This window comes from Notamacropus eugenii, chromosome 4 (genome assembly GCF_028372415.1).
Source record: "Notamacropus eugenii isolate mMacEug1 chromosome 4, mMacEug1.pri_v2, whole genome shotgun sequence".
NCBI lineage: Eukaryota > Metazoa > Chordata > Mammalia > Diprotodontia > Macropodidae > Notamacropus > Notamacropus eugenii.
In genome coordinates this window covers 428668353-428693767 of record NC_092875.1, presented here as the reverse complement: position 1 = coordinate 428693767, position 25415 = coordinate 428668353, and the positions used below count along the sequence as shown (strand labels likewise).

At 37.6% G+C, this 25415-nt stretch overlaps 1 protein-coding gene across 4 annotated transcripts; it reads left to right on the top strand.

Annotated features, from left to right (window-relative positions):
• The first annotated feature begins 1001 nt into the window (after positions 1 to 1001).
• SUB1 (SUB1 regulator of transcription) lies at positions 1002 to 24142 on the top strand. Of its 4 annotated transcripts, none has more exons than XM_072605901.1 (6): positions 1469 to 1558; positions 2822 to 2850; positions 5886 to 5958; positions 8372 to 8491; positions 20387 to 20495; positions 23808 to 24142. In XM_072605901.1, the coding sequence occupies exons 3-6, from the start codon at positions 5887 to 5889 to the stop codon at positions 23885 to 23887; spliced, it is 381 nt and encodes a 126-aa protein (XP_072462002.1). In that variant the 5' UTR covers positions 1469 to 1558; positions 2822 to 2850; position 5886; the 3' UTR covers positions 23888 to 24142. The 4 variants fall into 4 exon arrangements, with proteins under 4 accessions (XP_072462001.1, XP_072462002.1, XP_072462004.1 ...); XM_072605902.1 differs by having other exon boundaries at positions 1542 to 1667; XM_072605900.1 differs by lacking the exon at positions 2822 to 2850 and having other exon boundaries at positions 1002 to 1558.
• The last annotated feature ends 1273 nt before the right edge of the window (positions 24143 to 25415 follow it).

Genomic DNA, 25415 nt, shown 5'->3' with positions numbered 1-25415 from the left:
CCAAGACAAGCAGAGACACCTTTGGAACTACAGGTTGTAGACTTGCAGCTTGTTCAATCAGGAAAGGATGGAGGAAAAAGGGAGAGGGGAAGGAATCCTTATTTTGGGACATATTCCTGGGATTTCCCGACTTTCCTAACAAAATTACTGGCAATTAATCCTGACATTTACACAGCATTTTATGGTTTTTAGGGTTCTTTCAAACATGATTTCCTTGGAATTAAATTCTTTTGGTGAACAAAAGTACTGTTGTCTGGTACTGTTACTCAACACTTGGGCAACTATTTACCTTTTTATGTGGACGTGTCTTGTTTGCCCAGCTAGATTAAACTCCTTGAGGGCAGGGACAGTATGTTATAGCTCTTTTGGAAGAACACTGATAGCATGAGAAGTAGGAGAGGACGCATAGTGTAGTCCAACTATACTCTAGCAGATAGAGGGCCAACTTTAAAAACAGTCCTACTTATGAAACTTACCGTCTTTGGGACCCTGAGTCATTTAGTGTCTCAGTGCTCTTGCCTCTGGACTGTAAGATATAATGTCACTTTGAGCTGAAAGGGAGTTTCTTCACCTGGGAGTTCAATGCCAACGAAATCATGGGTTTAGTCTCTATTGGACAACGCTATCCATTTTATAGTCTCTTATGGTTTAAAATCAGATTTGCAGGGTCCCATACATCACAGATTTAGAGCTGGAAGTCAAGTCAACAAGCATTTATTAATGGAAGGGAACTTAGAGATCAGCCAAATCTCTCATTTTATGTGAGGAATTGACAGTAGAGAGGTTAAGTGAAGTTCCTTGAGGTCACACAGAAGTAAACGAGCAATGTTGGGATTCCAACGGAGGGGCTCTAATGTCAGTTCTGGCACTTCGTTCACTCTTCCAAGACGTCTTTTTCTATGGTAGGTTCTTGATAAATATTTGTTGAAAGAAAAAAAATTCTGCTTTTGGTGTTAGAGTTGTTATCCTCTCCATATTCAGTCAGCTTTGGGATCAACACAGCCCTTTGCAAGAAGCCTGGCCAAGGGTGGGGATGGTGGGGTAAGGCACCACCATCCTGCCCTTCTGGGGGTAAAACTATCCATCCTTCTTCCCTCCCTCCCTTCCTTCCCTCTTCCTGACTGCCTTTCTGTCTTCCCTCTTTTCCTTCCTTCCTTCCTTTCTTTCTTCCTTCCTTTCTTCCTTCCTTCCTTCCTTCCATTCCTTCCTTCCTTCCTTCCTTCCTTCCTTCCTTCCTTCCTTCCTGACTGCCTCTCTGTCTTCCCTCTTTCCCTTCTATTCCTTCCTTCCCTCCCTCCCTGCTTCCTTCCTTCCTTCCTTCCTTCTTTTCTTCCTTCCTTCCATTCCTTCTTTCCTTTCCTGCCTTTCCTTCCTTCCTGGAAGCGGCCCCTTTAAGCACCTGGAAAAGGTTCTCTCGAAAGGACACGCCCCCCACACCTAATATATCCCTCTCCCCGCCCCGAGGGGAGGAGGGGCGGGACAACTCTTTCCTTCCGTCATTTCCGGCTCCCTGTCACTCCCGAGCTCACAGCAGAGTGTGCGGCCGCAGGAACGGAGCGTGAGTCATCGAGGCCGGCGCCTCCTGCCCTCCCCTCCCCTCCCCTCCGCCGATCGCGCCGCTCCAGGGCCCCATCCGAGGCGGGGGGACCTCGGCGCCGCCGGAGCCCGTGCGTGCTGTGGGCCGGGCGGCCATTTGGGGCCCCGGGGCGGGAAATGGCGGAGCCCCTGACGGGCTCGCGGCTCCCACCGTCGGGAGGCGGACCCCGCGCCCCCGCTCTCCGCGCCCCCGGGGCGGCCGTGGCTGCTGCAGTGGGCGCCTCCGGGGGCGGGCCCCGCGGTCGAGTCCTCGGCCCTTAGAAAGAAGCCTGGGCCCCGGAGGGTGGCGGCGGAGGGGGCGCGGGCCGGGGGCCGGGGCTGCAGGCGCTCCGCCCGGAGCAGGGACCATGCGGAGGGCCGGGCGCGGGCCTCCGGGCCTCCCTCCCTCCGCCCTTGGTTCGCGCGCGGGCTCGGGCTGGGCTGGGGGGGGGTGGGTCCGAGGGATTGGGGGAGGGGGCTGGTCTTGGCCTTGGGCGGGGGGCAGGGAAAGGAAACGCATTGAAAGAGAAGGAGAAAATGGCGCTTGGAGCAAGTCCCTCCCCTTACCACACACAGAGCCTCCTCGGCTCCTCTCCAGCCATCCCCCCTGGTGGGCCGCCCCCTCCCCCTTCCCCGCCCCCTCCCTCCGTGGTCCCCCGCCGCGGCCCCCGCTCCGAGCCCCCTCCCAGCCGCGGGATGCCCCGCGCACCTCCTCCCCGATTCGTCCTTCTAACCTTCCGTCTTCCCGCAGTTCTCTGCTCCTTTCTTGGAGGATTCCTGGCCTTCTGGGGCTGGTTTTCCTTATTTATCCCCGTCCTCCTCCTCCTCCGTTCCCTTCTGTCCGCACTCCCCTCCCCGCCCCCCACCCATCCGTCCTGAAGGACCAGACCCCTTTCTTCACGTTGCTTGCCCATCCAGGACAGGCGCCTCTCCTGCTTAAATTAGGTGGGGTGAATGTTGGGGAGATCCTGGTAAGGAGCGTTTCTGTTCTTTGAGAAATGCTGCCCTCGCAGAATGGATGTGGCTGGAAGCTGGGTTTGTGTTAAGGATTTGGTTATTTGAGGGAGCCTTCTTGGCTGTTTGTCTAGATGAAATTTGTACTTCTGTTTTGAGGTATTGCTTGTGGTGAGGATTATTAAATATCTTCCAGGGAAGTGTTTACTAAAGGATTTGGGGGAGCTTATGCTTTGGCAGTTAAATGAATTCAAGTGGCTTATTTTTAATTCATGATTTTTCATCCTTGCAGAATACTGGCTTCTAGGGCAGATAATTCAGGTCAGTCTATGGACAGCTGATTCAGGGCAGTGGTAAACAGTGTGCTTTGAGAGTCTGACTATTTAAAGTAGGTGAATTTGAACACTTGCAGTATCTTATCTTTTTACTCTTCACCTTCAAGATTTTAACAGTCAAAATCGACAACTATTTTGAGGGTATGATATGTACTTTTGGAGTAAGCTGCCAGTGGAGGATGTCCCACTTTTTTTTATTTTTACCTTGACCTAATAAGGAACATGTTGAAGCTGATTTAACATGTATTCAGCAATACAGCTGATTACTGATGGTTGACTTGAAGAAAAATTTGAAGATGCTCTCGTTATTTCTAGAAAGGAAAAAGGCAAAATCTCAAAATACCCAGTTTGGTTTGTACCAGTAAAACTATCCTGAATTAAAATTTAAAGTGTCAAGGCAAGATGAAGTGTTTTTCTAAGTGGATGTATTTTGAAGTGGGTGTAGCATAGTTGGTAATTATTCTGGTTTATTATAGTCTTAGGAGCTGATTACTTATAACTTTGTGAACAGTGAAAACCTATAATTAGCACAGGGTTAGCACTAAGTATGAAAAGAAAATTGACAGGTTACATCAATTACTAGATAATACTTTGTCTTAATGCTATATGAAAATTAAGAATGTGTTAATAAAACTGTGAAATGTTGTGACAACTATATCTGCATATAAAAGTTAGTTGCTCAGAATCCTTTAATAGTTCATCATTGCCTTCAGCTTGGCATTCTAGGACCTCCATGCTCTAGGTGGGCTCAGCCTTATTTCCCTATTGCTATCTTACGTTAAAAGGAGGCTCAATTCAAATCCAATTACCTGCTTTTTTCATGAATGCACACCTTGTACATTTCAGAGTGCTAGATGTGGAGTCAGGAATACCTGAGTTCAAATCCAGCCTTAGACATTAGCTTTGTGACCCTGGTTAAGTTACTTAACCTCTGTCTCCTTCAGTGTCCTCGACAATAGGGATAATATTAGCACCTACCTCCCAGGGTGGATGGGAAGGTCAAATGAGATACTACTTGTCAAGTGCTAAGCACAGTGCCTGGCACATACTGGGGGCTTACTAAATGCTTTTCCCTTTTCTTTCTTTGAACTCACTTTGCCCTTTTACTGTACCTGGGCTAACTCTTTTAGCCATTCTGGACCCTTGTTACTATCTACTTCATGAGGCTTTCAAAGAGATCTTGCCCAACTGTACATAATCTCTCTTTATTCCTATAACACTCTGAGTTAAAGAAAATGTTAGAACTGGAAAGGACCTTAGGTGTCATCCCTCAGTCTACAAAGATTTATCAAGGGCTATCTGTACTCCACCCCACCAAGGTGAACCAGTTTGCCTAAGGTCACTTAATAGGTTCGGTTCAAAGCTGGAATTACTTAAAAAACAAACAAACAAATAACATTTACAAGGCCCTTAAAAGTCTGCATAGCGCTTTCCAAATACCAGATTTTATGCTCCAAAGGAGACTGAGAGACAGGTGTTATTATTATCCCCATTTTACAGATAAGGAAAAAAGGCAAATGCAGGTTAAGTGACTTACCCAGAGAGTCATGCTGCTAGTTTAGTGTCTGAGGTGGAATTTTGAACTCAGATCTTCCTGACTCCTGGGCTAGTGCTGCTCTGTGCACCTTGCCAGTGAGCTTTACGCTGTAACCATGTCTGAATTCTGTGGTGCTCATCACTTGCTTCTTTTATTGTGGTCATTTGTGCATTTACCATCTCTCCCCACCATCTGCTCTCTTCCCACTTTTTTCTCTCCTGATAATTTCCTTGAAGATTGCAATCACGCCAGTCTTTATATCACAAGAATATTTTATACATACTAGGCACTCAATATTTGTTGATTGAAATGATGTAATCCTATACAGTGAATAATCCTGAGTTTCAAATGCTTACTCTGACCTTATATCTTTCTTTAACAAATATCTTATTGTGTGTGTTCTTTGCTTTCCTAGTGGGAAGTAGGACAGCAGAGCCCAGCTGAGAAACCCACAGTTCTTTTGTTCCAGCTTCACACAATTTACTACCAATTCCCTTCTTTCATGGTATCCTCAAATACCTTGCTCCTCTTCCCTCTTATCTCTGTCTCCACTACTACCATCCTAGTACAAAGCCCTTATTTACACCCATCTTGACTATTGCAGAAATCTCCTGCTGTTTTTCTGCCTTCATTCTCTTTTATCTAATCCATCTTGTAAACTATGTTATTCCTAGGCTATGTGGTTCCTTGAATTGCCTATTGAGTTCAGACATCTTTGGCATTCAAGGCACTCTTCAATTTAATGTCCACCCTATTTTCAACATTATTTTTCCTGTTTTCCCTATTTTAAATGTTCTGAGTGTTACTTCCTTCATGAAGTTTTCCTAATATTAAGAGTTTTCTGTTTTGTACCTATTATAGAATTTTGTTTTGTACCTGTCTAATGTAATAGGGTGATGGATTTAGGACTGGGAGGGACCTTTTATAGTTGAGCATCCCCGATGGTAACTTGCCCAAGGTGGTAAGTGACAAAGCCAGTATTTGAACTCAGCTCCTTTGACTCTAAATGCAGCACTCTCTCCATTGTTCCACACTACAGAATTTTATGTATGTGTTCTCTCCACCCTCCCCCCCCAGTAGGGTAGGGGCCTTGTCTTTTAAATTTTTAAAAATCTCACAATGTGTTTAACATTTGTTAAATTAAATTGAATAATAGGGAAAAAAAAAATCCAGGAGCATGGAGGAAAATGTTGGTGTTTGCATTTTACTTCCCTCTTTGCTCCCCCTGGGTTCAGGATACTTTTTTTCACGTGATAATTTACTGCTTTACTCTGTTTTGTTTAGTTCACACAAACCGGAAGTGTGATTTCTAGCAATGTACTTATTATAGCACTCTTGCTACAATAGAGATTAACTATAACGTAATGTTTATTTGTAGTAGAATTTGGCCTGTGGCTCTTCTATGGCATAAAATTAAGTTAAAATGATTTGAATATATTTAAAATTAATTTATAAGACATTTTTACAGTATGTTTTCTTTCTAGGATGCCCAAATCAAAGGAACTTGTTTCTTCAAGCTCATCTGGAAGTGATTCTGACAGTGAAATTGACAAGAAGGTAATCATTTGAAACAGTTCATTTGCATAATCTCTGTGGTAGTATATCTGTCTAGAAGTACTGTGCTATGCTTCCTTTTTTGCACCAAGAATTATAGGATTTCAGAATTAAAAGTGATCTTGAAGATCATGAAGTCATCTAGTTTACAGATGAGCAAGTGACATGTTAAAAACCCACGAAAGGTAAGATGTGGGAGAGCCAAGATTTGATTGCAAATCTGCAACACTGAAGTATATCTTTATAGGACAATGGAAGGAGAGTGGGTCAAAGCCACTGATTACTCTGGTTCTAAGTCTTAGGATATAATTTTCTTTTGCTGTAGAGCGTTGGGATCTATTAGTTCGTGTGTCAAAAGGTCTGTGATTTTATTCATGTGGAAGCAGATAACTGCCTTTATTTCTATAACTTAGAGAATATTCTTAGAGAATTGTCTGAAGCTTAAAGGAGTGTTGTCATTTGTCCTTGATCACATAGCTGGTAAGGGTCAGAGGTTGATTAGAACCCGGGTCTTCCTTCCTTTTTAAGTTTACCATTCTGTCCTTTCTTCCGTGATGCCTATATTCAGTAATGAGACTAGGTCATCCTTGAATTCTTTGTACCCTGTGGTTGATTTGATATAATCTTAACCACCACTTTCAAGCTATTGTTTATTAACATGTTAATTTTGCTTATTAGACAATTGAATCTTATGTTTAGTAAACTTTGCATTGTGTGTAGTTTGAATGGAATTATTTGTAAGTAAATATGATGAAATAGGTCAAGTTTTCCATTAACTATGCTCCTTATTTGTTGAGATAATTACCAGATACCTCAAGGAACACAATAACTTTTCTATTCCTGTCAAAATAATAAGTTTTTTCAAACATATTAGATATCTGATTGCAATCTTTATAGCTGCTATTTTCTTCTTAAAGCATTTTGTTTCCAGCAAAGGTAACCTGACTGAACTTATTTGTGGTATATTGTAAGCACATGCAATATGTAGACTTACGTCTTTTGGCTTCCAGTTTTTTCATCTGTTGCATCTATTTGTTAAATGAAAGTGAAAAAGTTTTGGAAAAGTTGTATTTATTTAGAGCCTTTTAAAAAGTTAGTGTAGATCTTTTACCCTCACTGCTTAAAGCAAAGCTTTGATATTCAAGAAGATGGAATAAAGAGGAAAACTCTTGATTAAAGTACTTTTAATTTACCTATTAACAGGCTTCTATATGATGAGCTAATTTTAACTACTTAGATCTTGAATGGTACTACAAATCCTGACTGTGCTTCCCTTTAATTCATTGACACTTTTTAGTTTTCTAGTCTTTTAGTTTTTACTCATCATACCCAGTAAAATGCAGAATATAATAATTTTATTCATATATTGAGAAACAGTATGGTTTAGTGGACACAGGTCAAGAAAACATGTAGTTTTATATGCTTAAATTTTTAAGTCTCACCTCTCTGACTCATAGAGGTAACATTTCAGTGCTTTATGCTCCAAGCATGTAAGTTATAGAACAGTTTCATTCCTTTTGAATTCCCAATACCAGTGAAATCTCACTGTCTGGTGTTTCTTGCACTTCCCCATAAAAAGGTCATTTTTTTTTTTTCCAGTTAAGGATCATGACTGCCCTCTACTGATTTGGGGAAGAACTTCATTTAAATACTATTAGGTCTTTTTGGCTAATTTTCAGTGACTATTTAGAAAGCTTTTAATATAACACTGAAAATGATCATTATTTTGATGATTTCCATAATATTATTGTATAAATACTCATAGCATACCATAAAAGTCCAAGATGTTAACTTCCAGAGCCCAGCACAAAATCTCTTTCTTTTGTTCTTTTCAGATATATGGTAGGAGAGTTCTAATTTGCATTCCTTATTAGTTTACTATATACCTGTGTGATTTGCTCTAAATAAATAATAAACAATTTAATAACTAATATACATTAATGGGTCACAAATTCCAGTCATGATTTTAGTCTTTATTCAAACTGTATTGCCAATAGTGACTTCAGAGGACTAGTGAAAAATGTCTCTTACCTCTCAATGGAGTTGGTGAACTGTCAGAACTGGCCAGTGGAGCCAATGTGCTGATTTCTTTTCTTGACTGTACTTATTTGTGGTAAGGGAGGGGACTTCTTTTCACAGGAAGTTATTGGAAAATTACAGTGATCTTAAAGAAAAAAATATAAAAATATAAGTAATGCATTTAAATAAGAAAGAAAACCTACTACTTATTTTTTTTACCATACGTGTGGATTGAAGACTATGTTCCTGATGAATAAATTAGGTTACTTCTTTTAAAACATTGCCCCACATTTGGAATTTTGACTCTTGTGGTTTTATCAGCTGTGGAATCATGTTGAACTTAAAAATTTATTTTCTTTTTGCATGCTTTGACCATATTTAAAATTTGTATTTTAAGGCAAAGAGGAAAAAGCAAGCTCTTCCAGAAAAGCCTATAAAGAAGCAAAAGACAGGAGAAAGTTCTAAGGCACCAGCTTCTTCCAAACAAAGCAGCAGCCGAGATGATCATATGTTCCAGGTAAAGCTGACAGTTATATATCCTTAGAAACAGAGCAGTTCTTATATATTTTGGTGCTAAAGATCATGAAGTAAAAGGGAAGGAGAAAGGACATTTGATTTGGAGGGACAGGACTGGGTTTTGAATTCTGATGGGTATTTACTGCTCTGTAATGTTGGGTGAGTCACTAGGTAAGACATCCTGAGTGTCTGCCCTGTGAAATGAAGAGTTTGGTTCTAGTGACTTATTTATCCAGTCTAAATCTGATGCTATATAATTGTATGACTTTCTTGTACAGTCATCATCATTGTTTTAGTTGAAAAGATGCCACATTTAATTGTTCTTTCAAGTAAATAGTTCTTTGGACAGCATTGAGAATTAGCATAGGATAGTAGCTTGAATATTATGACTGAAGTTGTATGTATATTGCCTGATTTAAAAAATACTTCTTGATGGCAATTCCCATAAAAGAAATGTTATGGAAATTAAAAGTGATAAATAAATTGAAGGTGAGTCTTGAGCTGGGCTTTAAAGGATAGGTAGACTATTAATTAGAAAAAAGACTGCAGTTTAGATGGAGCAATTGAATAATCCAAGACAGAAGTAGGAATGAATTTATTATGAAGGAGATGATGAGGAAGCCTGTTTGATTCCGATCAGGGAGGATTAGCCTGAGAAATTGGCTAGGAAAAGTTGTGGCCTCCTCAGTGGCTTTGAATGCCAGACTAAGGAGTCTGAGCTCATTTTGATAAGCAGTGGGGAGTTTTTTTAATAGGGTCTATGGGGTCTTAAACAGGGAAATGGTTTGATGAAAGTATTGTTTTAGGAAGAGTTTGTTCCTTGGGTTGGGAGATAAGATCACAACTGGATACAAAGACTACTTACTTAGCATACCATATCTTTCTGCCTTATATGTATCTTGTATCTATCTATTTATTTATAAATTGTGTTCCCCATCACTTTGCCCTTAAGTACTTATCTGATTGTGTTATTCCCATGCTCATCAAGCTCCAGGGGCCCCCTGTTGCCTCTAAGATAAATTTCTCTAATTAGCTTTTAACAACCTATCCCCAATTATTTTTCCAATTCCAGTATATGGACATCATATGTGCTGAGTTTTTGAGATGCAGCCAAATAGACCTGTTGTTTGTTCTTTGTTCACATTACTTCTTTCCACTGGCCATCCCTGCCCTGCTTAGAATCTGTTCTTTTCTACCTCTTCCTCATGGAATCCCTCTGCTCCTTCAGAACACAGCTCAAGCATCATCTTGTACATAAAGCTTTTTCTGATACTCTGAATGTCAGTGCCCGCCTTCCCAAACTACAGTTTATTTTTCTGTTTTGTATTTATTCTCTTTATGTTCTGTTTGTACTTATATGAGCAGTTGTCCTCCCAGCTAGAATGTAAATGCCTTAAGAGTAGAGTGTCTCATTCTTTGTAGTTGAATCCCCATTGGGTGCTTTATAAATATTTGATTGATCTACCTAGAAGGAAGGAATCTTAAAGGCAATGGATCAGAGTTTTCGTTTTTAGCTTTGTTTTCTTTTATATTATTATGATCATTATGGTGTAACTTGTTTTGGTTCTGCTTACTTTTCTCAGTATCAATTCCTCAGTGTTTCCAGGTTTCTTTATTATTCATAGTGTGCAACAGGACATTTTGTACTAGAATAAATGAGAAGTTGTGGCTTGAAATGTAGATTTTGGGAATCAGGGGTGAAAGTGGAAACCTTAAGATTGGATGTGCTCTCTGAAGAAGTGAATATAGACAGAGAAGTATAACAGACTACGTAGTGAAGCTTCTGTGAAAACTTGTTAGCCATTTGGTAGAAGGTAGAAGAGCAAGGGAGACATGGTTAAGAGAGAAGAAGAAAATATTGCGGGTCAAGTGTCATAGAAGTGTCATAGAAGAATGTGATTTTCAAGAGGGACATATTTATCGGGTGTATCAAAAATAATAATGGATGACCTTTGTGTAGTGCTGTAAAGTTTTCAAAGCACTTTACAAATATTATCACATTTGATTCTCAGAGTTGCTCTAGGAAGTAAATACTAGAAGATATTACCGTTGCCATTTTACACATGAGAAGTGTGGTTTCAGAGACGTTAAAAGATTTATTCATGCTTACACAAATAGTATATATTTAAAGTGAGATTTTTTACCCCAGGTGTCTTTAGATTCTCAAATATCAAGGCTGCCTCTCCACAGAGAAATAAAGATTCATAAAGGAAGATTATAATTCTAAAAAAAAGGTCATTAGTGACCTCGAGCAGTTTTAGTTGTCCTGGAAGACAATTTAAGGACCAGGAGAAAGATTGCCTCTCTTATTCCCTCAACCCCTGGAAAAAATCTATTCTTGGGGAGTAAAATAGGTGACAACAATCTTAAGTTATGGCAAGGGAGATTTTGTCTTAGGTACAAATAAGGACTTTGTGACTGTGAAGCTTTTTAAAGTACAATTTTGTAAGTCATAGGTTGTTATAGGCTTTAATTCGCTGAAGGAAAAAAGGAATAAAAAATGAATCCCTCTCTAATGACTTAGAATCCTGTCTCTAGGGACAAGTAAACAGATTGGATGAGTACTTAGGGTCTCTTTGTGAAGCAGAATACACAGTTATTAGTGATGCTTCTATGAGCCAGGGCCTGTTTCTGAAAAGCTGATCAGAGTCTTTTAGAGATAATAAGTAACTGGTTTGCCCTTTTTGTATGTTGGGAGGACTGAGGGAAGGAGAAGGTGCTTCATATTTTTACATGTTTTCAGCCTATGAGCAAAGCAAAGGGTAAAATAATCTAGCTAAAGTTACCTGATAGGCCTGAAATTTAGGAATATGCTTTATGAGATTATATAATGTTTATATGCAATTTAGAATAAAAGTCATTCTTCCTTGTTGCTAATCAAATCTATACATAGAGGAGATATTTGTTAGAGGGAGTGTGGAATAAAGTATGCTTGGGGGTACATTCACCCAGTGTTGACATTTGAAATACATGATGCCAAGAAGAATTTTTTCCCATTCTGATGTTGAAATGGTAGTATCAGAACTCTCATCCTTGACATTGGTTTAGTCAATGTGAAAAGGTACTCTAACACACTTACCAGTCAATATCAAATATCAATTTAGTACCTACTATGTGTCAGGAGCTGTGTTAGCTCCTGGTAATACAAGTATAAAGGATGAAACAGTCTTTATTTGCAGTGAGCTTTTATTTTAATGGAGGAGATAAGTAGTACATATAAAATATGTTCACCATAAATATAAAGTTAATAAATACAAATATATGCAAAGCGGTTAAATAAGAGGTGGTTTTAGAAAGAGAGCTTGGCAGTTGGAAGTATCAGGAAAAACTTGGTGTAAAAGATGGTGCCTGAGCAAGCATGTTCCAAGAAAGATAGGGGTACTGAGGCAGAGGTAAGGAGGGAGTGCATTCCAGGCTTGGGGAAATGGTCAGTGCAAAAGTATGGAGATGGAAGGTGAAGTATTGTTTATGTGGAACAGGAATTAGACTAATTTGTATTGGTCACAGAGTATAGAAGGAAGAGACTTGTCTAGTGAGTCTGAAAAGATGTTAGGGGTCAAGTTTTTACAGGTTTTAAAAGCTAAATAGGAAAATTTACAATTTATCCTAGGAAGACATGGGAATTAGTTGAATTGGAGAGTCATGGTCAGATCTGTGCTTAAGGAAAATTAGTTTGGTAGGGGTATGTAGGTTGGATAAGAGTGGGAGAGAGACTTGAGGCAGGTCAATTATAACAATCTAAGCAAGAGAGGATCAGGGCCTGAAATGAGGTGGCAACTGTGTATGTGAATGGAGAGAAAGGTGATCAGACGTGAGAGATATTGTGAAGGTAGAAATGACAGGATTTGGTAATGATAAGGGAGAGTGAGGAGTCCAGAATAATACTGAAGTTATGAACTTGGGAGACTAGAAGGAAGGTATGCTTTCAGCTGAAAAAGTAGATGAGTTTGGAAGAGGAGATGGTTTGGGGGAAAGATAATGGGGTTCAGTTTTGGACAGCTTGAGCTTTAAGATGATCCTGGGATATTCAATTTGAGATATCCTAAAGGAGATTGTTGATGTGGGTCTGTGGTTTAGGAGAAAAACTGGGCCAATTATGTGAATCTGGGAGTCATCTATGTCATTGAGAAGATACAGTTATTTAAATCCATGTAAAACTTAGGAGTAGCAAGAGTATGTCGGGAGAGAAGAGAAGAGGTTCTTGGACAGAAGAGTACCTGCTGTTAAGGGGCATGATGTGCCAATCAAAGAGACTGAGGAGAGAGGTGGGATCCAGAACCAGGAGAGAGTAGTGTCACAAAAACCCTGAAGAGTAGAGACTCTCTAGGAGATGATGGTGGTGGTCAGCAGTGTCAGATAGATCAAGAAGAATTAGAACTGAAAGACTATTTGGTTAAATGATTAAGAGATAATTGGTAATTTTTGAGAGAATAGTTTTAGTTGAGAGATGAGATCTCATTTTAGGTTAACAGGGTTGTAGATTTAGAGCTGGAAAGGACCTTAAAGGTCATCTGGTAACAGATGACCCTTTATTCTGTACTGTATGTACCCTTTATTCTCTAAAGGAATCTCTTCATATGTGTGGATCAAGATTTTAATTTTGCTTTTTTGATCAACACATCACATTACTAATTCAATTGAATTTGTAGTCCACTAAAACCCACGAATGCTTTTCAGATAAAGTGCTGCCTAGTCATGTCTCCCTGATTCTGTACATGTGAAGTTGATATTTTGTACCCAAGTGTAAGATTTTGCATTTATTCTTGTTGGTTTTTCTCTTATTAGATCTAGCCCAGTGTCGTAGCTTGTGAGTCTTTTTGGATCCTGACTCCATTACCCAGTGTTAGTTTTTTCTCCCTGCATTGTGTTAACATGTAAATTTGACAAGCATGGCAGGGGATAAAGGCTTGGCCCTTTGAGTGAGGAGAAGATGAATGGGAGAGTTGTTGTGGAGGGAGAAATGATGTAACTTGGCAGATGACTAGGTATTTTAGGGATATGGAAAATGCTGAATTGACAGTGACTGAAAAACTGTAATGCCCTTAACAGAAATGGAGGGATTTGGAGAAGGGTAGGATTTGATCAGAAAGGTTATAAGTTCTACTTTAGACATGTTTTGAAATATCTTGGGAACAGATATCCCTGTATGGGTGCTTTACTGCAGGAGAAACATTCTTGTTAGACTTAACATGGATGGGAGTTTTTGAATATAATTCTAATGTGATCCCTGGATTTTGAGGGTTATGCCACTGGAGTGTAACCTCTGGAAAGTAGTAAGTAAGGTGGGAAAGGCTTTGGATACAGATTGGACCACAGTCTGCTGTGTGTAGACTCCTCTGATTAAGTTTGGAAAGGCCTGTTGCTAGAAGACTGCTACCAGATGATTTCTTTTACCATAGTAACTCATAAAATAATCTCTAAAGTGTGAAATTATAGTGTTGTTTATTTCATCCAGGATAATCTATACTGATCAAATTAATGTTATTTTGGAGTAAATATCTCTTACTTAAAAAAATGACCAAATTTTCTGTTTGAATCCAAGGCACACTGTTTATCACAGAAATACATATCTGTGCTCCTAACCACAGATACCAGAAAGGTCAAAGTGGATTAGTTCTCTGAAGACCTACAGCATCATCTAGATAAAACACCAAAAGAAAATGTCACCTTCATCAAAGGGGATTGGAATGTTCAATTTTAGTAGGAAATCAAGTAAGAAGAACCAGACACATTTGGCTTTGGAGTACAAAATGCAGCAGGGCAGAGACTGCTAGTTTTCTAGAGTTTTGTCAGGATAACTTGCTGGTCATGACAGGCACTCTTGTTCAACAACCCGAAAGGCATCTCTACACATGGACATCACCAGATGGTCAATATGGAAATCAGATTGATAATATACTTTGAAGCCAAAGGTGAAGCTATATGCAGTCAGTTAAAACAAGACCTGGAGTTGCAGATCATGAATTTCTTATTTGCAAAATTCAGATTTAAATTGAAGAAAATAGGGAAAACTGTCAGACCATATGTTGCTCAGTTATTTTTTCAGTTGTGTCCGACTCTTCGTGACTCCATTTAGGGAGTTCTTGGCAAAAATACTGGAATGGTTTGCAATTTCCTTCTCCAGCTCATTTTACAGATGAGGAAACTGAGGGAAACAGGATTAAGTGACTTGCCCAGGGTCACACAACTAGTGTCTGAGATGGGATTTGACCTCGGGAAGATGAGTCTTCCTGACTTTAGGCTAGTGCTATGTCAGTGTGCCACCTTGCTGTCCCCAGTTAGACTATATGTATGACCCAGATAATGTCCTTTATGAATAGGAAGTGGAAGTGATGAATAGATTTCAGGGGTTAGATCTGATAAATAGTGCCAGAGTGCCTGAAGAACTGTGGACAGAGGTTTGCAGTACTGTATGGGAGGCATCAACAAAAAATATTCCAAAGAAGGAGAAGAGTAAGAAAGCAAAATGGATGTTTAACGAGGCTTTACAAATAGCTAGGGAAAGAAAAATGAAAGGTGAAAGGGAAAGATAGACCTAACTGAATGCAGAGTTACAGAGCATAGCAAGAGAGAGAATGTTTTCTCAAATGAACAATGCAAAGAAATAGAAGAAAACAGTGGAATGGGAAAGGCAGGATCTCTTGAAGAAAATTTGAACTGTCAGGGAAAGTTTCATGCAGAAATGAGCATGACAACAGACAAACATAGCAGGAATTTAACAGAAGCAGAAGAGATTAAAAAGGTGGAAGAATACACAAAAGAACTATGAAAGAAAGATCTTAACATCACTGATAACCAAGATGGTTTGGTAACTAATCTAGAGCCAGACATCTTAGAGAATTAAGGCAAGTGGACCTTGGAAAGCATTGCTAACAGTAAGGCTAGTGGAGGTGATGGAATTCCAGCTTAAGTTATTTAAAACCCTAAAATATGATGCTGTTAAAGTGTTACCTTTAATATGTCAGCAAATTTGGAAAACTTAATAGTGGCCACTGGATTGGAAAAGATCAATTTTCATTGCCCTAAAGAAGGGCAGTGTCAAGGAATGTTCATTTATTTCACATGCCAGTCAAAGTTATGCTTAAGATTCCTTAAGTTCTCAAGTATGTGAACTGAGAATTACCAGAACAGGCTGGTTTTTGAAGAGGCAGAGGCACTAGAGACCAAATTGGGAACATTTGTTGTATTATGGAGAAAGCAAGGTAATTCTGGGAAAACCATCTTCTACTTCATTGAATGACATGTCACATGTCACAGCCTTTGACTGTGTGGATCACAAGTCCTCTAAGAGATGGGAGTACCAGATCATCTGACTTGTCCTTGAGGAACTTGTATGCTGGCCAAGAAGCAACAGTCAGAGCCAAGCATGCAATAATTGATTGCTTTAAGATTAGGAAAGGAGTAAGACAAGGCTGTATGTTGTCACCTGATTTACTTATTTTTCATTTTTAACACAGTTCATATCACAAAACCATTCCAACTCATGGTCAGTTGATACTTCTTTTAAAGCATTACATAGACCGCAAACAATTTTTTTTTTTTAACATTAACTGAGACACAAATAATAATAATGTATGCTAACTTCACAAGCCCTTGACCTAATTGTCTCCACAGTATTACTAAGAATTAAAGGACCCTAACTTATTGTTGTTGGTCTAAAGTCCTAAGCCTAATAGCTTAATTTTAGACTTAACCTCGGATGTTCCCCTACCAACCATCTATAATTTAATAGAACTGGTATTAAGCTCGCAAACCTTTTGACTATAGGAAATTGCCACTAAGAGTAGGGACATTGTAGGGAACCAATATCTCCCCAGCTTCATGTCAGTTCTAGGCAGGATTAGATTATCCACTTGCATTCAGTCAAGCTTAAAGTCTGCCAGGTGTCAGTGGGGGAATTGAGTCAGGAGAATCCTATCTCAGCCCAGGCTGAACAGCCACTCTCCCACCCTTCCCATGAGATCACCTTTTTCAGTTCATGCCAGCATCTCACAGGCTTACTGGCATCATGGATTGGAGGCTCAGACTGATTTATTTAACTTACATGCAGAATACATCATGTGAAATGCCATGCTGGATGAATCAAAGCTCAATGTCATGAGAAGCCTCTTAATGAGGATGAAAGATGAGAGCTGGCTTGAAGCTTAATATAAAAGAAAACAACACAAACTAAGGTCTTGGCAATTGGTCCTATCATTTCCTGGCAAATAGAAGGAGAAGAAATGGAAGCAGAGTCAGATTTTATATTCTTGGGCCCACAGATCATTGCAGATGGTGACTGCAGCCTTGGAATTAAAACACTTGCTCCTTGGAAGGAAAACTGTGGTAAATCTTGGTAGTGTACTAAAAAAGCAGAGACATCACCTTTCCAACAAAGGTCCTTATAGTCAAAGCTATGGTTTTTCCAGTAGTAGTGTATGGCTATGAGAGCTGAACTGTAAGGAAAGCTGAATATCACAGAATTGGTGCTTTTGAATTGTGGTGCTGAAAAAGACTTGAGTTCCTTGAACAGCAGGAGGTCAAATCAGTCAATACTTAAATTAATTCAGGCTGTCCACTGGGAAGGTTATGTGCTGAAGCGGAAGCTTTAATACTATGCTCACATAGTGAGAAGGCAGAACTCATTGTAAAAGACGCTGATGTTTGGAAGGATTGAAGGCAAAGGGAAAAGAAGACAGCAGAAGATGAGTAGGTAGTTTCATGGAAGCAACAAATACGAACTTGGACAGACTTGCAGAGATACTAGAGGACAGAAGGGCCTGGTGTGCTAGAGTCCATGGGGTCATAGAATGGAATACTACTAAACAAAAATATGTTACATAAAATTTTTGGATTGAAATTTAAAATTTAAATTTAAAATTCATCTCAGAAAAAGTTTTAGGATTATTGACTAGGCCATAGAAATAGTTTAGTTTTCTCTAGCACTTAAACAATTTGACATATAGTAGGCACTTAGTTAATGTTTATTATTCTAACAGGTCATTTACTAGATATCCTTTCTCAATCAAGAAGCATTTATTAAGCGCCTCTTATATGCCAAGCACTGGGGATACAAAGACAAAAAGGAAACAATCCCTGGTCTTAAGGAACTTATATTCTATACCAGGAGACATTTTTTGCATAAGAATATACAGAATATGTAAATGGTAATTTTGGTGGATTAGAAAAATATCTTCAATTAGTAATACCTAAGCTGTTTAGCTTATTTTATGAGTCATTACTTTAGTCCTTGTTTAAAGCATTTCTTACTGTCCTTTATATGCCACCCTCTTCCATTTTGTAAGAAGTGGTAATATCTCTAAATTTCTGTTTTGTATCTTGATCACGTTAGTAATCCATTTAAATTTGTATTTCCCCCAACCAAGGAGTAGTGACCATCAAAGCTTAAAAAAATGTCTAAAAGGAAAAGCTTTCTTTAACTTTTGCAGCCCCAATCCATTTAAAGCTCTTCATAACCTCTTTACGTACTCTGGTCCAGACATACTAGCTTTTTTGTTCCTCATGCATGACACTTCGATTTCCCATCTTCTTGCATTCACAGTGCCTGGAGTGTGCTCTCTCCTCACCTCTGCCTCTTAAAATCACTAGTTGCCTTCCAAACTCAGAAGAAGCAGCCTTTCTTAGGGAGGCCTTTTCTGCTTCCCCCGTGTCAGTTACTGAAAATACAATTACTTTGTATGTAATTTTAAAGTAGTTATATTTTACAAGTTCTGTATGTGGTCTTTTCCTATAGGAAGTAATTTGTTTGAGAGTAGAGAGACTTTTATTTCTGTCTTAGTATCCTTAGTTGCTAGCATAGTGCCTGTCACTTAATAGGCATTTAATAAATGCTTATTGATTGCTCTCCTCCTCTGGAACTAATATTTGGCTAAAACAAAAAAGCATTAAATTTGTGCATTTTATCACTTAGTATCTATTGGGAATATGTGTCCTTGTAGTTGTACTCTAAAGAGTTTTCTTTCAAAGATGATAGTTTCCTGTACTAATGAAATTTCTAAGGGACTATTTTATTGAATTTGATAAAGTAGAATATTGAAGAAAATGATGAAAAGAAATTGAGCTAAAGGGAAAATAGCATTTCTAGACAGCAAACTATTCTAAAGCATCAATCATCAAAATCATCTGTTATTGATGAAAATATTTGGTTAATCATTGGAACATACTAGAAAGGGAGAATCAGAAATAATGGACTCAATTACCCAGTGTTTGCTAAAGTGGAAAACATAAATTACTTAGGAAAACACTCTTGAATTGATTAAAAACTGATGGGAAAACTGAAAATCAGTCAGGCAGAAATTAGACTTAGATCAATACCTTACACTATACTCCATGATAACATTTTAATGGACATGTGACCTTAATATTAAAGATCACATGATAAAAAAAAATTAGAAGAGAAAAAAAATAGCTCTCAAAGCTATGAGTAGAAAAATTCTTAACCAAATGAGAAAGTGGCAATTACAAAATATGAAATAGATAACTTAGATATGAAACTGAAAAGCTCCTGCACAGACAAAATTAATGCACCTATGATAAGAAAGGAAGTAGTTGAATGGGAAAAAAAAATCTTTGTGAAATTTTTTTGATAAAGGTTTAATATTAAACATATTAACTTGATAAATATGTATATATGACTAATGTAAACATTTTGCATATATGCACATATGTATGAGTAGTAGCCATTTCCCTGTGGTTAGGTGATGAAAGGATATGAATAGTTTTTAAAAGAAAAATTGCAGAGTATTCACAATCACATGAAAGAGAACTCTAAATCACAATAAGGGAAATGAAAATCAAAACAACTTTTAAGGTTTCACTTCACACTCTAATTTGTCAAACACGACAAAAAATGGCCATAGTCAGTTTTGGAATGGTTATTTAATCGTAGGCACGCCAACACATTGATAGTAGATCTGTGAAATGGTACAATCATTTTGGAAAGCAATTTGAAATTATTCAGATAAAGAGATTAACATGTTCATATCCTGCTAACCAGAAACTCTTGTATTGAGCTTATACTCTAAGGAAACCATCCGAAAGAAGAAAGTCCCGTAGTACACCAAAGTATTTAGAGCTGCATTTTTTGTGATAGCAAGGAATTGGAAACAAAAGAGATGCCCATTGGTTAATGACCAATCATATTGTGGTACAGGAGTGCAGTGGAGTATTACTATGTTATTAGAGGAGATCTGTGTGATGAATATAGAGAAGCATGGAAAGAGCTCTATGAACTGATATAGAATGAAATAAGCAGAGCCAATTAAACAACATACACTCTAAACAATGTTAAATGGAAAACACAACCACCCTTCCCCCACAATCAGAAGTGAATGTAACAATATAATAAAGATCAAATATGACTTGGATAAAGATATGTGAGGGGAGACCCATAACCTACTCCTCTGTAGAAGTGACAGGTGTTAATATTGCACAGGCTTTTGGAATTTCTCCATATGCCAGTTGTGTTGATTTAAAAATACCACTTGATATATGGGATGACTTTCTGAGATAGGGTTGGAGGGGACACTGGGGATAAGTATGACAATATAAAGAACAGAAGACATTAATAAAATTTTATTTTAAAAAAACTCAAGATAATAGTTTCTTTTCCACATTTATTAATACAAATTTTGTAAATATTTCCCTTTCTTCCTAGCTGTTTTTGAAACTATTTGGAAGATTTTTAAGAGAAATTTTATTGAATTTTAATATGTAGATACTTTGACTTTATTGAGAACAGTAGTCAAATAGAAGTCATGAGATTTTTCATAATCAAATAATAGAATCAGGTAGTTTTAGTGAAATACTCAGTGACTAATGTGATTTAAGTCTGTACACAATTTATTGTGCAAACAAATAGTGATAGGAATCTTTCATGAACTTATTTTATTTGCAGATTGGAAAAATGAGATATGTCAGTGTTCGGGACTTTAAAGGAAAGGTCCTAATTGATATTAGAGAATACTGGATGGACCAGGAAGGTGAAATGAAGCCTGGTAGAAAAGGTGAGTTTTTTTTTTCTTCTTTGAAAGATAACTATCTGTGAGGATTGTTAAGATGGAACTATACTTATATGTCTCTAAAGAATACATATAATACAGAATATAAAGGGTTCTTTTCTCTATAATTTGCTTAAAATCTGTTTACTCTGATTTCTCATTAGGAAATTTTATCATTAATATGAAAGTTAAATAAATTTCTTCTTTATGTACTTATATGTATTGGTGGAAGATAAAAAAAATTCCATTTTGAAGTTTCCTTTTGGCCTGTAGATGGTGAGCTACCAATGGGGTTTGTTATGTCATAGCAAGTACTACCATACAAGAAAGACCAGCCATTGTCATCAAGCCAGTCACCAGAAAGTTGGTTACAAAGTGATTGAACTTTTTGGCTCCAGAAACTCATGAAACCATTTACTGAGGCAAGGAGCAGTTATGAATTATCAGTGGAAAGAGTACTTTCACTTGTGAAATCCTGAGAATGATGAGATTAACTTTATTTACTCCTAGACATCCTTGTGGATATGTTCCAGTTAGGAATTTTTAAAAACATGATCTGTTAGTGCACAGATTTAAAAATTATGTATATTCGTATAAAGTTTAATGTAATATTTTTTGATTGTTTGTAATTCAGAGAACTTCCAGAATATCCATTTATAATCCGTAGTTGAAGTTATTTTGTTTTTTACAGTTTTTTGGGATAATTGGAGGACAACTGGACTGTCACGAAAATTAGTTGAGAGTACAATTTTTTTTAGGTTCCTTTCCGTAGGCAGGGGCATACTCTCTGTCTTTGATCTGTAAGAGATTAATTGTTGATATTTATCCCTGTCCCTGATCTTTCCCTTCTTCATCTTGTCTCACATCTGTTTTATTGAAATCTTCTTTGTTTATTCAAGAAGCATTTGCTGAGTACCTGCTTTATTGAGTCCCATATTAGGTGCCACTAAGGAAAGAGAAGACTTAATCTTTGCTCTTGAATTAGGGAAATAGTTTAATTCATCTTTCAGTTCAACAAGCATTTATTTAAGGGACCATTTGGGTACAGAACATTGTGTTAGGTGCTTGAGAGAGAACAATAATAAAAATTCATGTGCTTCTTACAGTTCTTTAAAGTTTACAGAGCATTCTTTTTTGAAATGTGCCTTTGAGGTAGTGTTTGTTATTGATGAGGAAACAACCTCTGAGAAGTGACTTTCTTGGGGAGTCAAATCCCTGTTTAGCTCCAGGAGTTGAGATTCAAACTCAGGGCTCACCTGACTCTAAGACTTATGGCATGTTACAGTGTTGAGTTTAGTCTAGTAGGGGTGTAAGACAGAAGCACAAATTACTATAACACGCATAATTCCTTAAGTTCATTCAGCGCAGAGCGAAGTGTTTTGTGTGGCTGAGGGGAGGGGAGTCATTGCTTGTGGGTAAAAATCAGGAAGGTTTTGTGGAAGAAGTAGCGTACTGTTTGACCTTTAATGAGTGGACCATGGGTAGGAGTGCAGTAGGTTAAACTGAAGAGAGAGGACATTGCAGGCATAGGGAATAATAATCAACATTTATGTAGTGTTTTAAAGTTTATATAATCTTATTTGATTTTTCACAGTGACCCTGGGAGGTAGGTGGTGTTATTCCTGAGTGGTGGTGCTAGAGAGAGAAATGTTTAGGGATGAAGATAACGAGCTCAGTTTTGACATAATGATTTAGATGTACCACTAATGACATCCAGGTAGAGATTGTAAAACAGGTAGAGAGAGGTAGGTCTGGAGATCAGAAGAGAGATTCAGGCTGGAGATGCAAATTGGAGATTTACCTTTATAGAAGGGATTCTTTAAGTTTTGTAAGTGTGTAAGTTTGCACAGGGAAGGAATGCCGAGAAAAGAGAAGGGGCCAAGGATGGGAGTTGGGGAGAACTTAACCCTAACAGGTTGAAGGAGATTAAAGTCTTGTTAAGGAGTGATTAGAGAGAGTGATTGGCGAGTCACTGAATCCAAAGTAAGAATTATTCTGAATTTGAAGCAGTACACATAGAAAACAGAGAACCTTGCAAAAGCAGCCACATGAACATACGGACAACCGTTTGGACTGCCTCAAAATTTTAACGAGACAAAGTGCTGCTTATTTTCTCTATTGTTTACTCCACTGCCCTGTCATTTAGAGTGTTCCACTTGCTGTTCTCCCTCTTTATATAAAATTTCATTGTCTCACACATGGTATTGTTAAACTTAATGCTTTCTCTATAATATCTATCACCTTCTTTAAGTCTTTTGTTCAGATCGTCTTGAATATTGGTCTCGTTCACCTTCTTTCCCTTTCTACTTTCAGCAGTAATCAGTCTAGCATGTTAGATAGATTTTTTGTTGCTGTACATGTTAAACTATTTGAATAATTTAGATAGTTGTTCCCTAATGCTTTTTACAGCTTTATAATTACCCTTGTGCATACAGAAATCTTCAAAATTCATTTTTTCTCTACTTATTTACTCATAGAAGTAATGCATTAAATATTGGAGGTTTGGAGAATAAAATAGAAAAATATAAAATACTTGTCCTTGATGAGCTTACATTCAAGTTTAGACAAGGTGAAAGAGTGTATAACTCTAATAGTTGTACTCATAGTGATAACTTTGTACAAAATAACTTTTGGTGATGTGATAGTAAAAATGATGTTTACTCTCCCTCTAGGGTGATTACTATCCCTTTATTTGTACTGCTAGGTTTTGTAGCCTCTAGAATTCAGTGAAATGTGACAATTTAGTGTGTTACATAGTTTTCAGAAATACTACTTAATGCGTCCTGCACTGTGTGGTCTCCCCACCCCAAGTTAGCTTCATCTGAAATGTCCTAAGAGTCCTGTACCCTAGGAGTTGTTTAGCACTCCTGAACTAAGAGATTTACCTGGGTACCTATGGACCTTTGGAGAAAATCTTGCTCAGTTCTGGGTTTGGTTGTTAATCAGCAAATTTGTGCACGTCTGCTTGGTTTGCTAATTTCCTGATGACTGTGCTATAGCTGTGTATTATCATTTGCTCAGATTATTTATCAAGATTGCACAGGAATGTATTTAAAAATTGAAAGATACACTGGTCTTTCAAAGTGGAGCTGGTGTATAAGAGAAGTAATGATTTTGTTTGGCCTGACCAGAGAGAGTGCTTTGTGGAGAAATAAAGTTGTACATAGCAGTAATGATTTTTTAAAAAACTCTTAATGGTATTCAAGATGGGTAATTAAAAATTTAAATTGTGATATTTCAGTTGTAAAGTTTCATTTGTAAAGATCTGCACTGAAAATAAATTTTAACTCTTATTTTTTTAAAAAAAATGTGTTTTAGGTATTTCTTTAAATCCAGAACAATGGAGCCAGCTGAAGGAACAGATTTCTGATATTGATGATGCAGTAAGAAAACTGTAAAATCAGAGCCATATGAAACCTGTACTGTTTTAGTTGTTTTAATCAGTCTTTTTACATTGGCTTTTGTTTTCTAAACTATTTGTTTTCCAAGCTATTGTATATTTGGATTGCAAAACAATTTGTAAGATGAATCTTTTTTTTTTAAATGTGCATTAAAAGTGTATTCTGAGTGAAGCTAATTGTCTATACTTTATTAAAAAGGAATGCTTTGCATCCACCACCTGGTGTAAAATAAAATCAAGTAATAAAATCTAACTGTTGTGGCCTTTTTTGATCAGAAGTGTTGGTTACTGGTAAGGCCAATATTAACAATTTTTAGATCTTTTAGTTTCAACTCAACTAATGTTAAGGAGGCATTGAATAGCATTGAATTTAACAATAAGCATTTGATTTGTGAGAGCTAGAGCTTATCATCTTTTCTCTTCAAAATATCCAAAACTGATTTGGCTTAAATTTTTTTCACTATCATAATTTTGCTTCTTTCTCTCTTTATTTCTTTCATTTTCCCCTAGGGTGGCTTGTCATTTTGAAACTTAAATTTCGCTTCTCTCCCTTAATGATGTAATGTTAATTTTTAGAGACTTCAGTGGTATTGAAATACTAAGGTATCACTCCTTAAGGTACTGATCATCAATTTAAATATTGTATATGGAAGCCTTAGAATTAATTCTACTGTAATAAGTATTGCATTATACTTAAAAATGAACACTGCTTGTATTTACTCTGAGCAAGTGTATGTTAATTACCCCAGAGTTCTGTGTAGTTACCAAGCCACCTTGTTTAGTCTGCAGAAGATCATGATATGAAAGTCTTAATTTGCCTTTACTTTTGAAAGATGTTTACAGCTTTTAGGATGATGTCTGTAAAATCAGATATTATTGTTAAATTACCTCAGATTAGGATTTAATAAAAATCCAGAAAGTTTACTGGTCCTAACTTTTTATTTTAGATACAGAGAGTATGGATAGTATATAGACTTTGCCATCTGAGAGTATGATAGTATATTAACTTTGTCATCAGAGAAGTAATTACAACATGCTTAACCATGTTGCTATATTATTATAGTGAACTTTTATAAGAATAGGCTGATATTTGTTTTCTATAGTTTTTCCCACATTAGTCTGTTGGGAATGATACTGTTTTGGCCATGCACTTACGTGCCAACATGCACCTAAGTGGATTTGATTGACCTACACTTAGCTTTTAGCTCCTTTACCATATTGTGTCTAAAGAGGGAGGCACAGAAATAGTGACATAGAAAATGCACAAACACTTGGATAACAGACATGATAGTTTAAGATCTGAAGAAGGCATTGATAGAGGTGTGTGTGGAACCATGCAATACTTGTGAAAACCTTGTGTGTGTTAAAGGGAAATGTAACTGAGTAGTTAGGAAAGATGGGAAGACTAATGGTCATACAGCTTTAGATCAAAGGCAGGTAGGGATAAGAATACTTCTATTTTGAATGATCCAAACTTGATCACATTTTTAGAATAGAGTGTACATTCAGGTAGGACTATGAAAAAT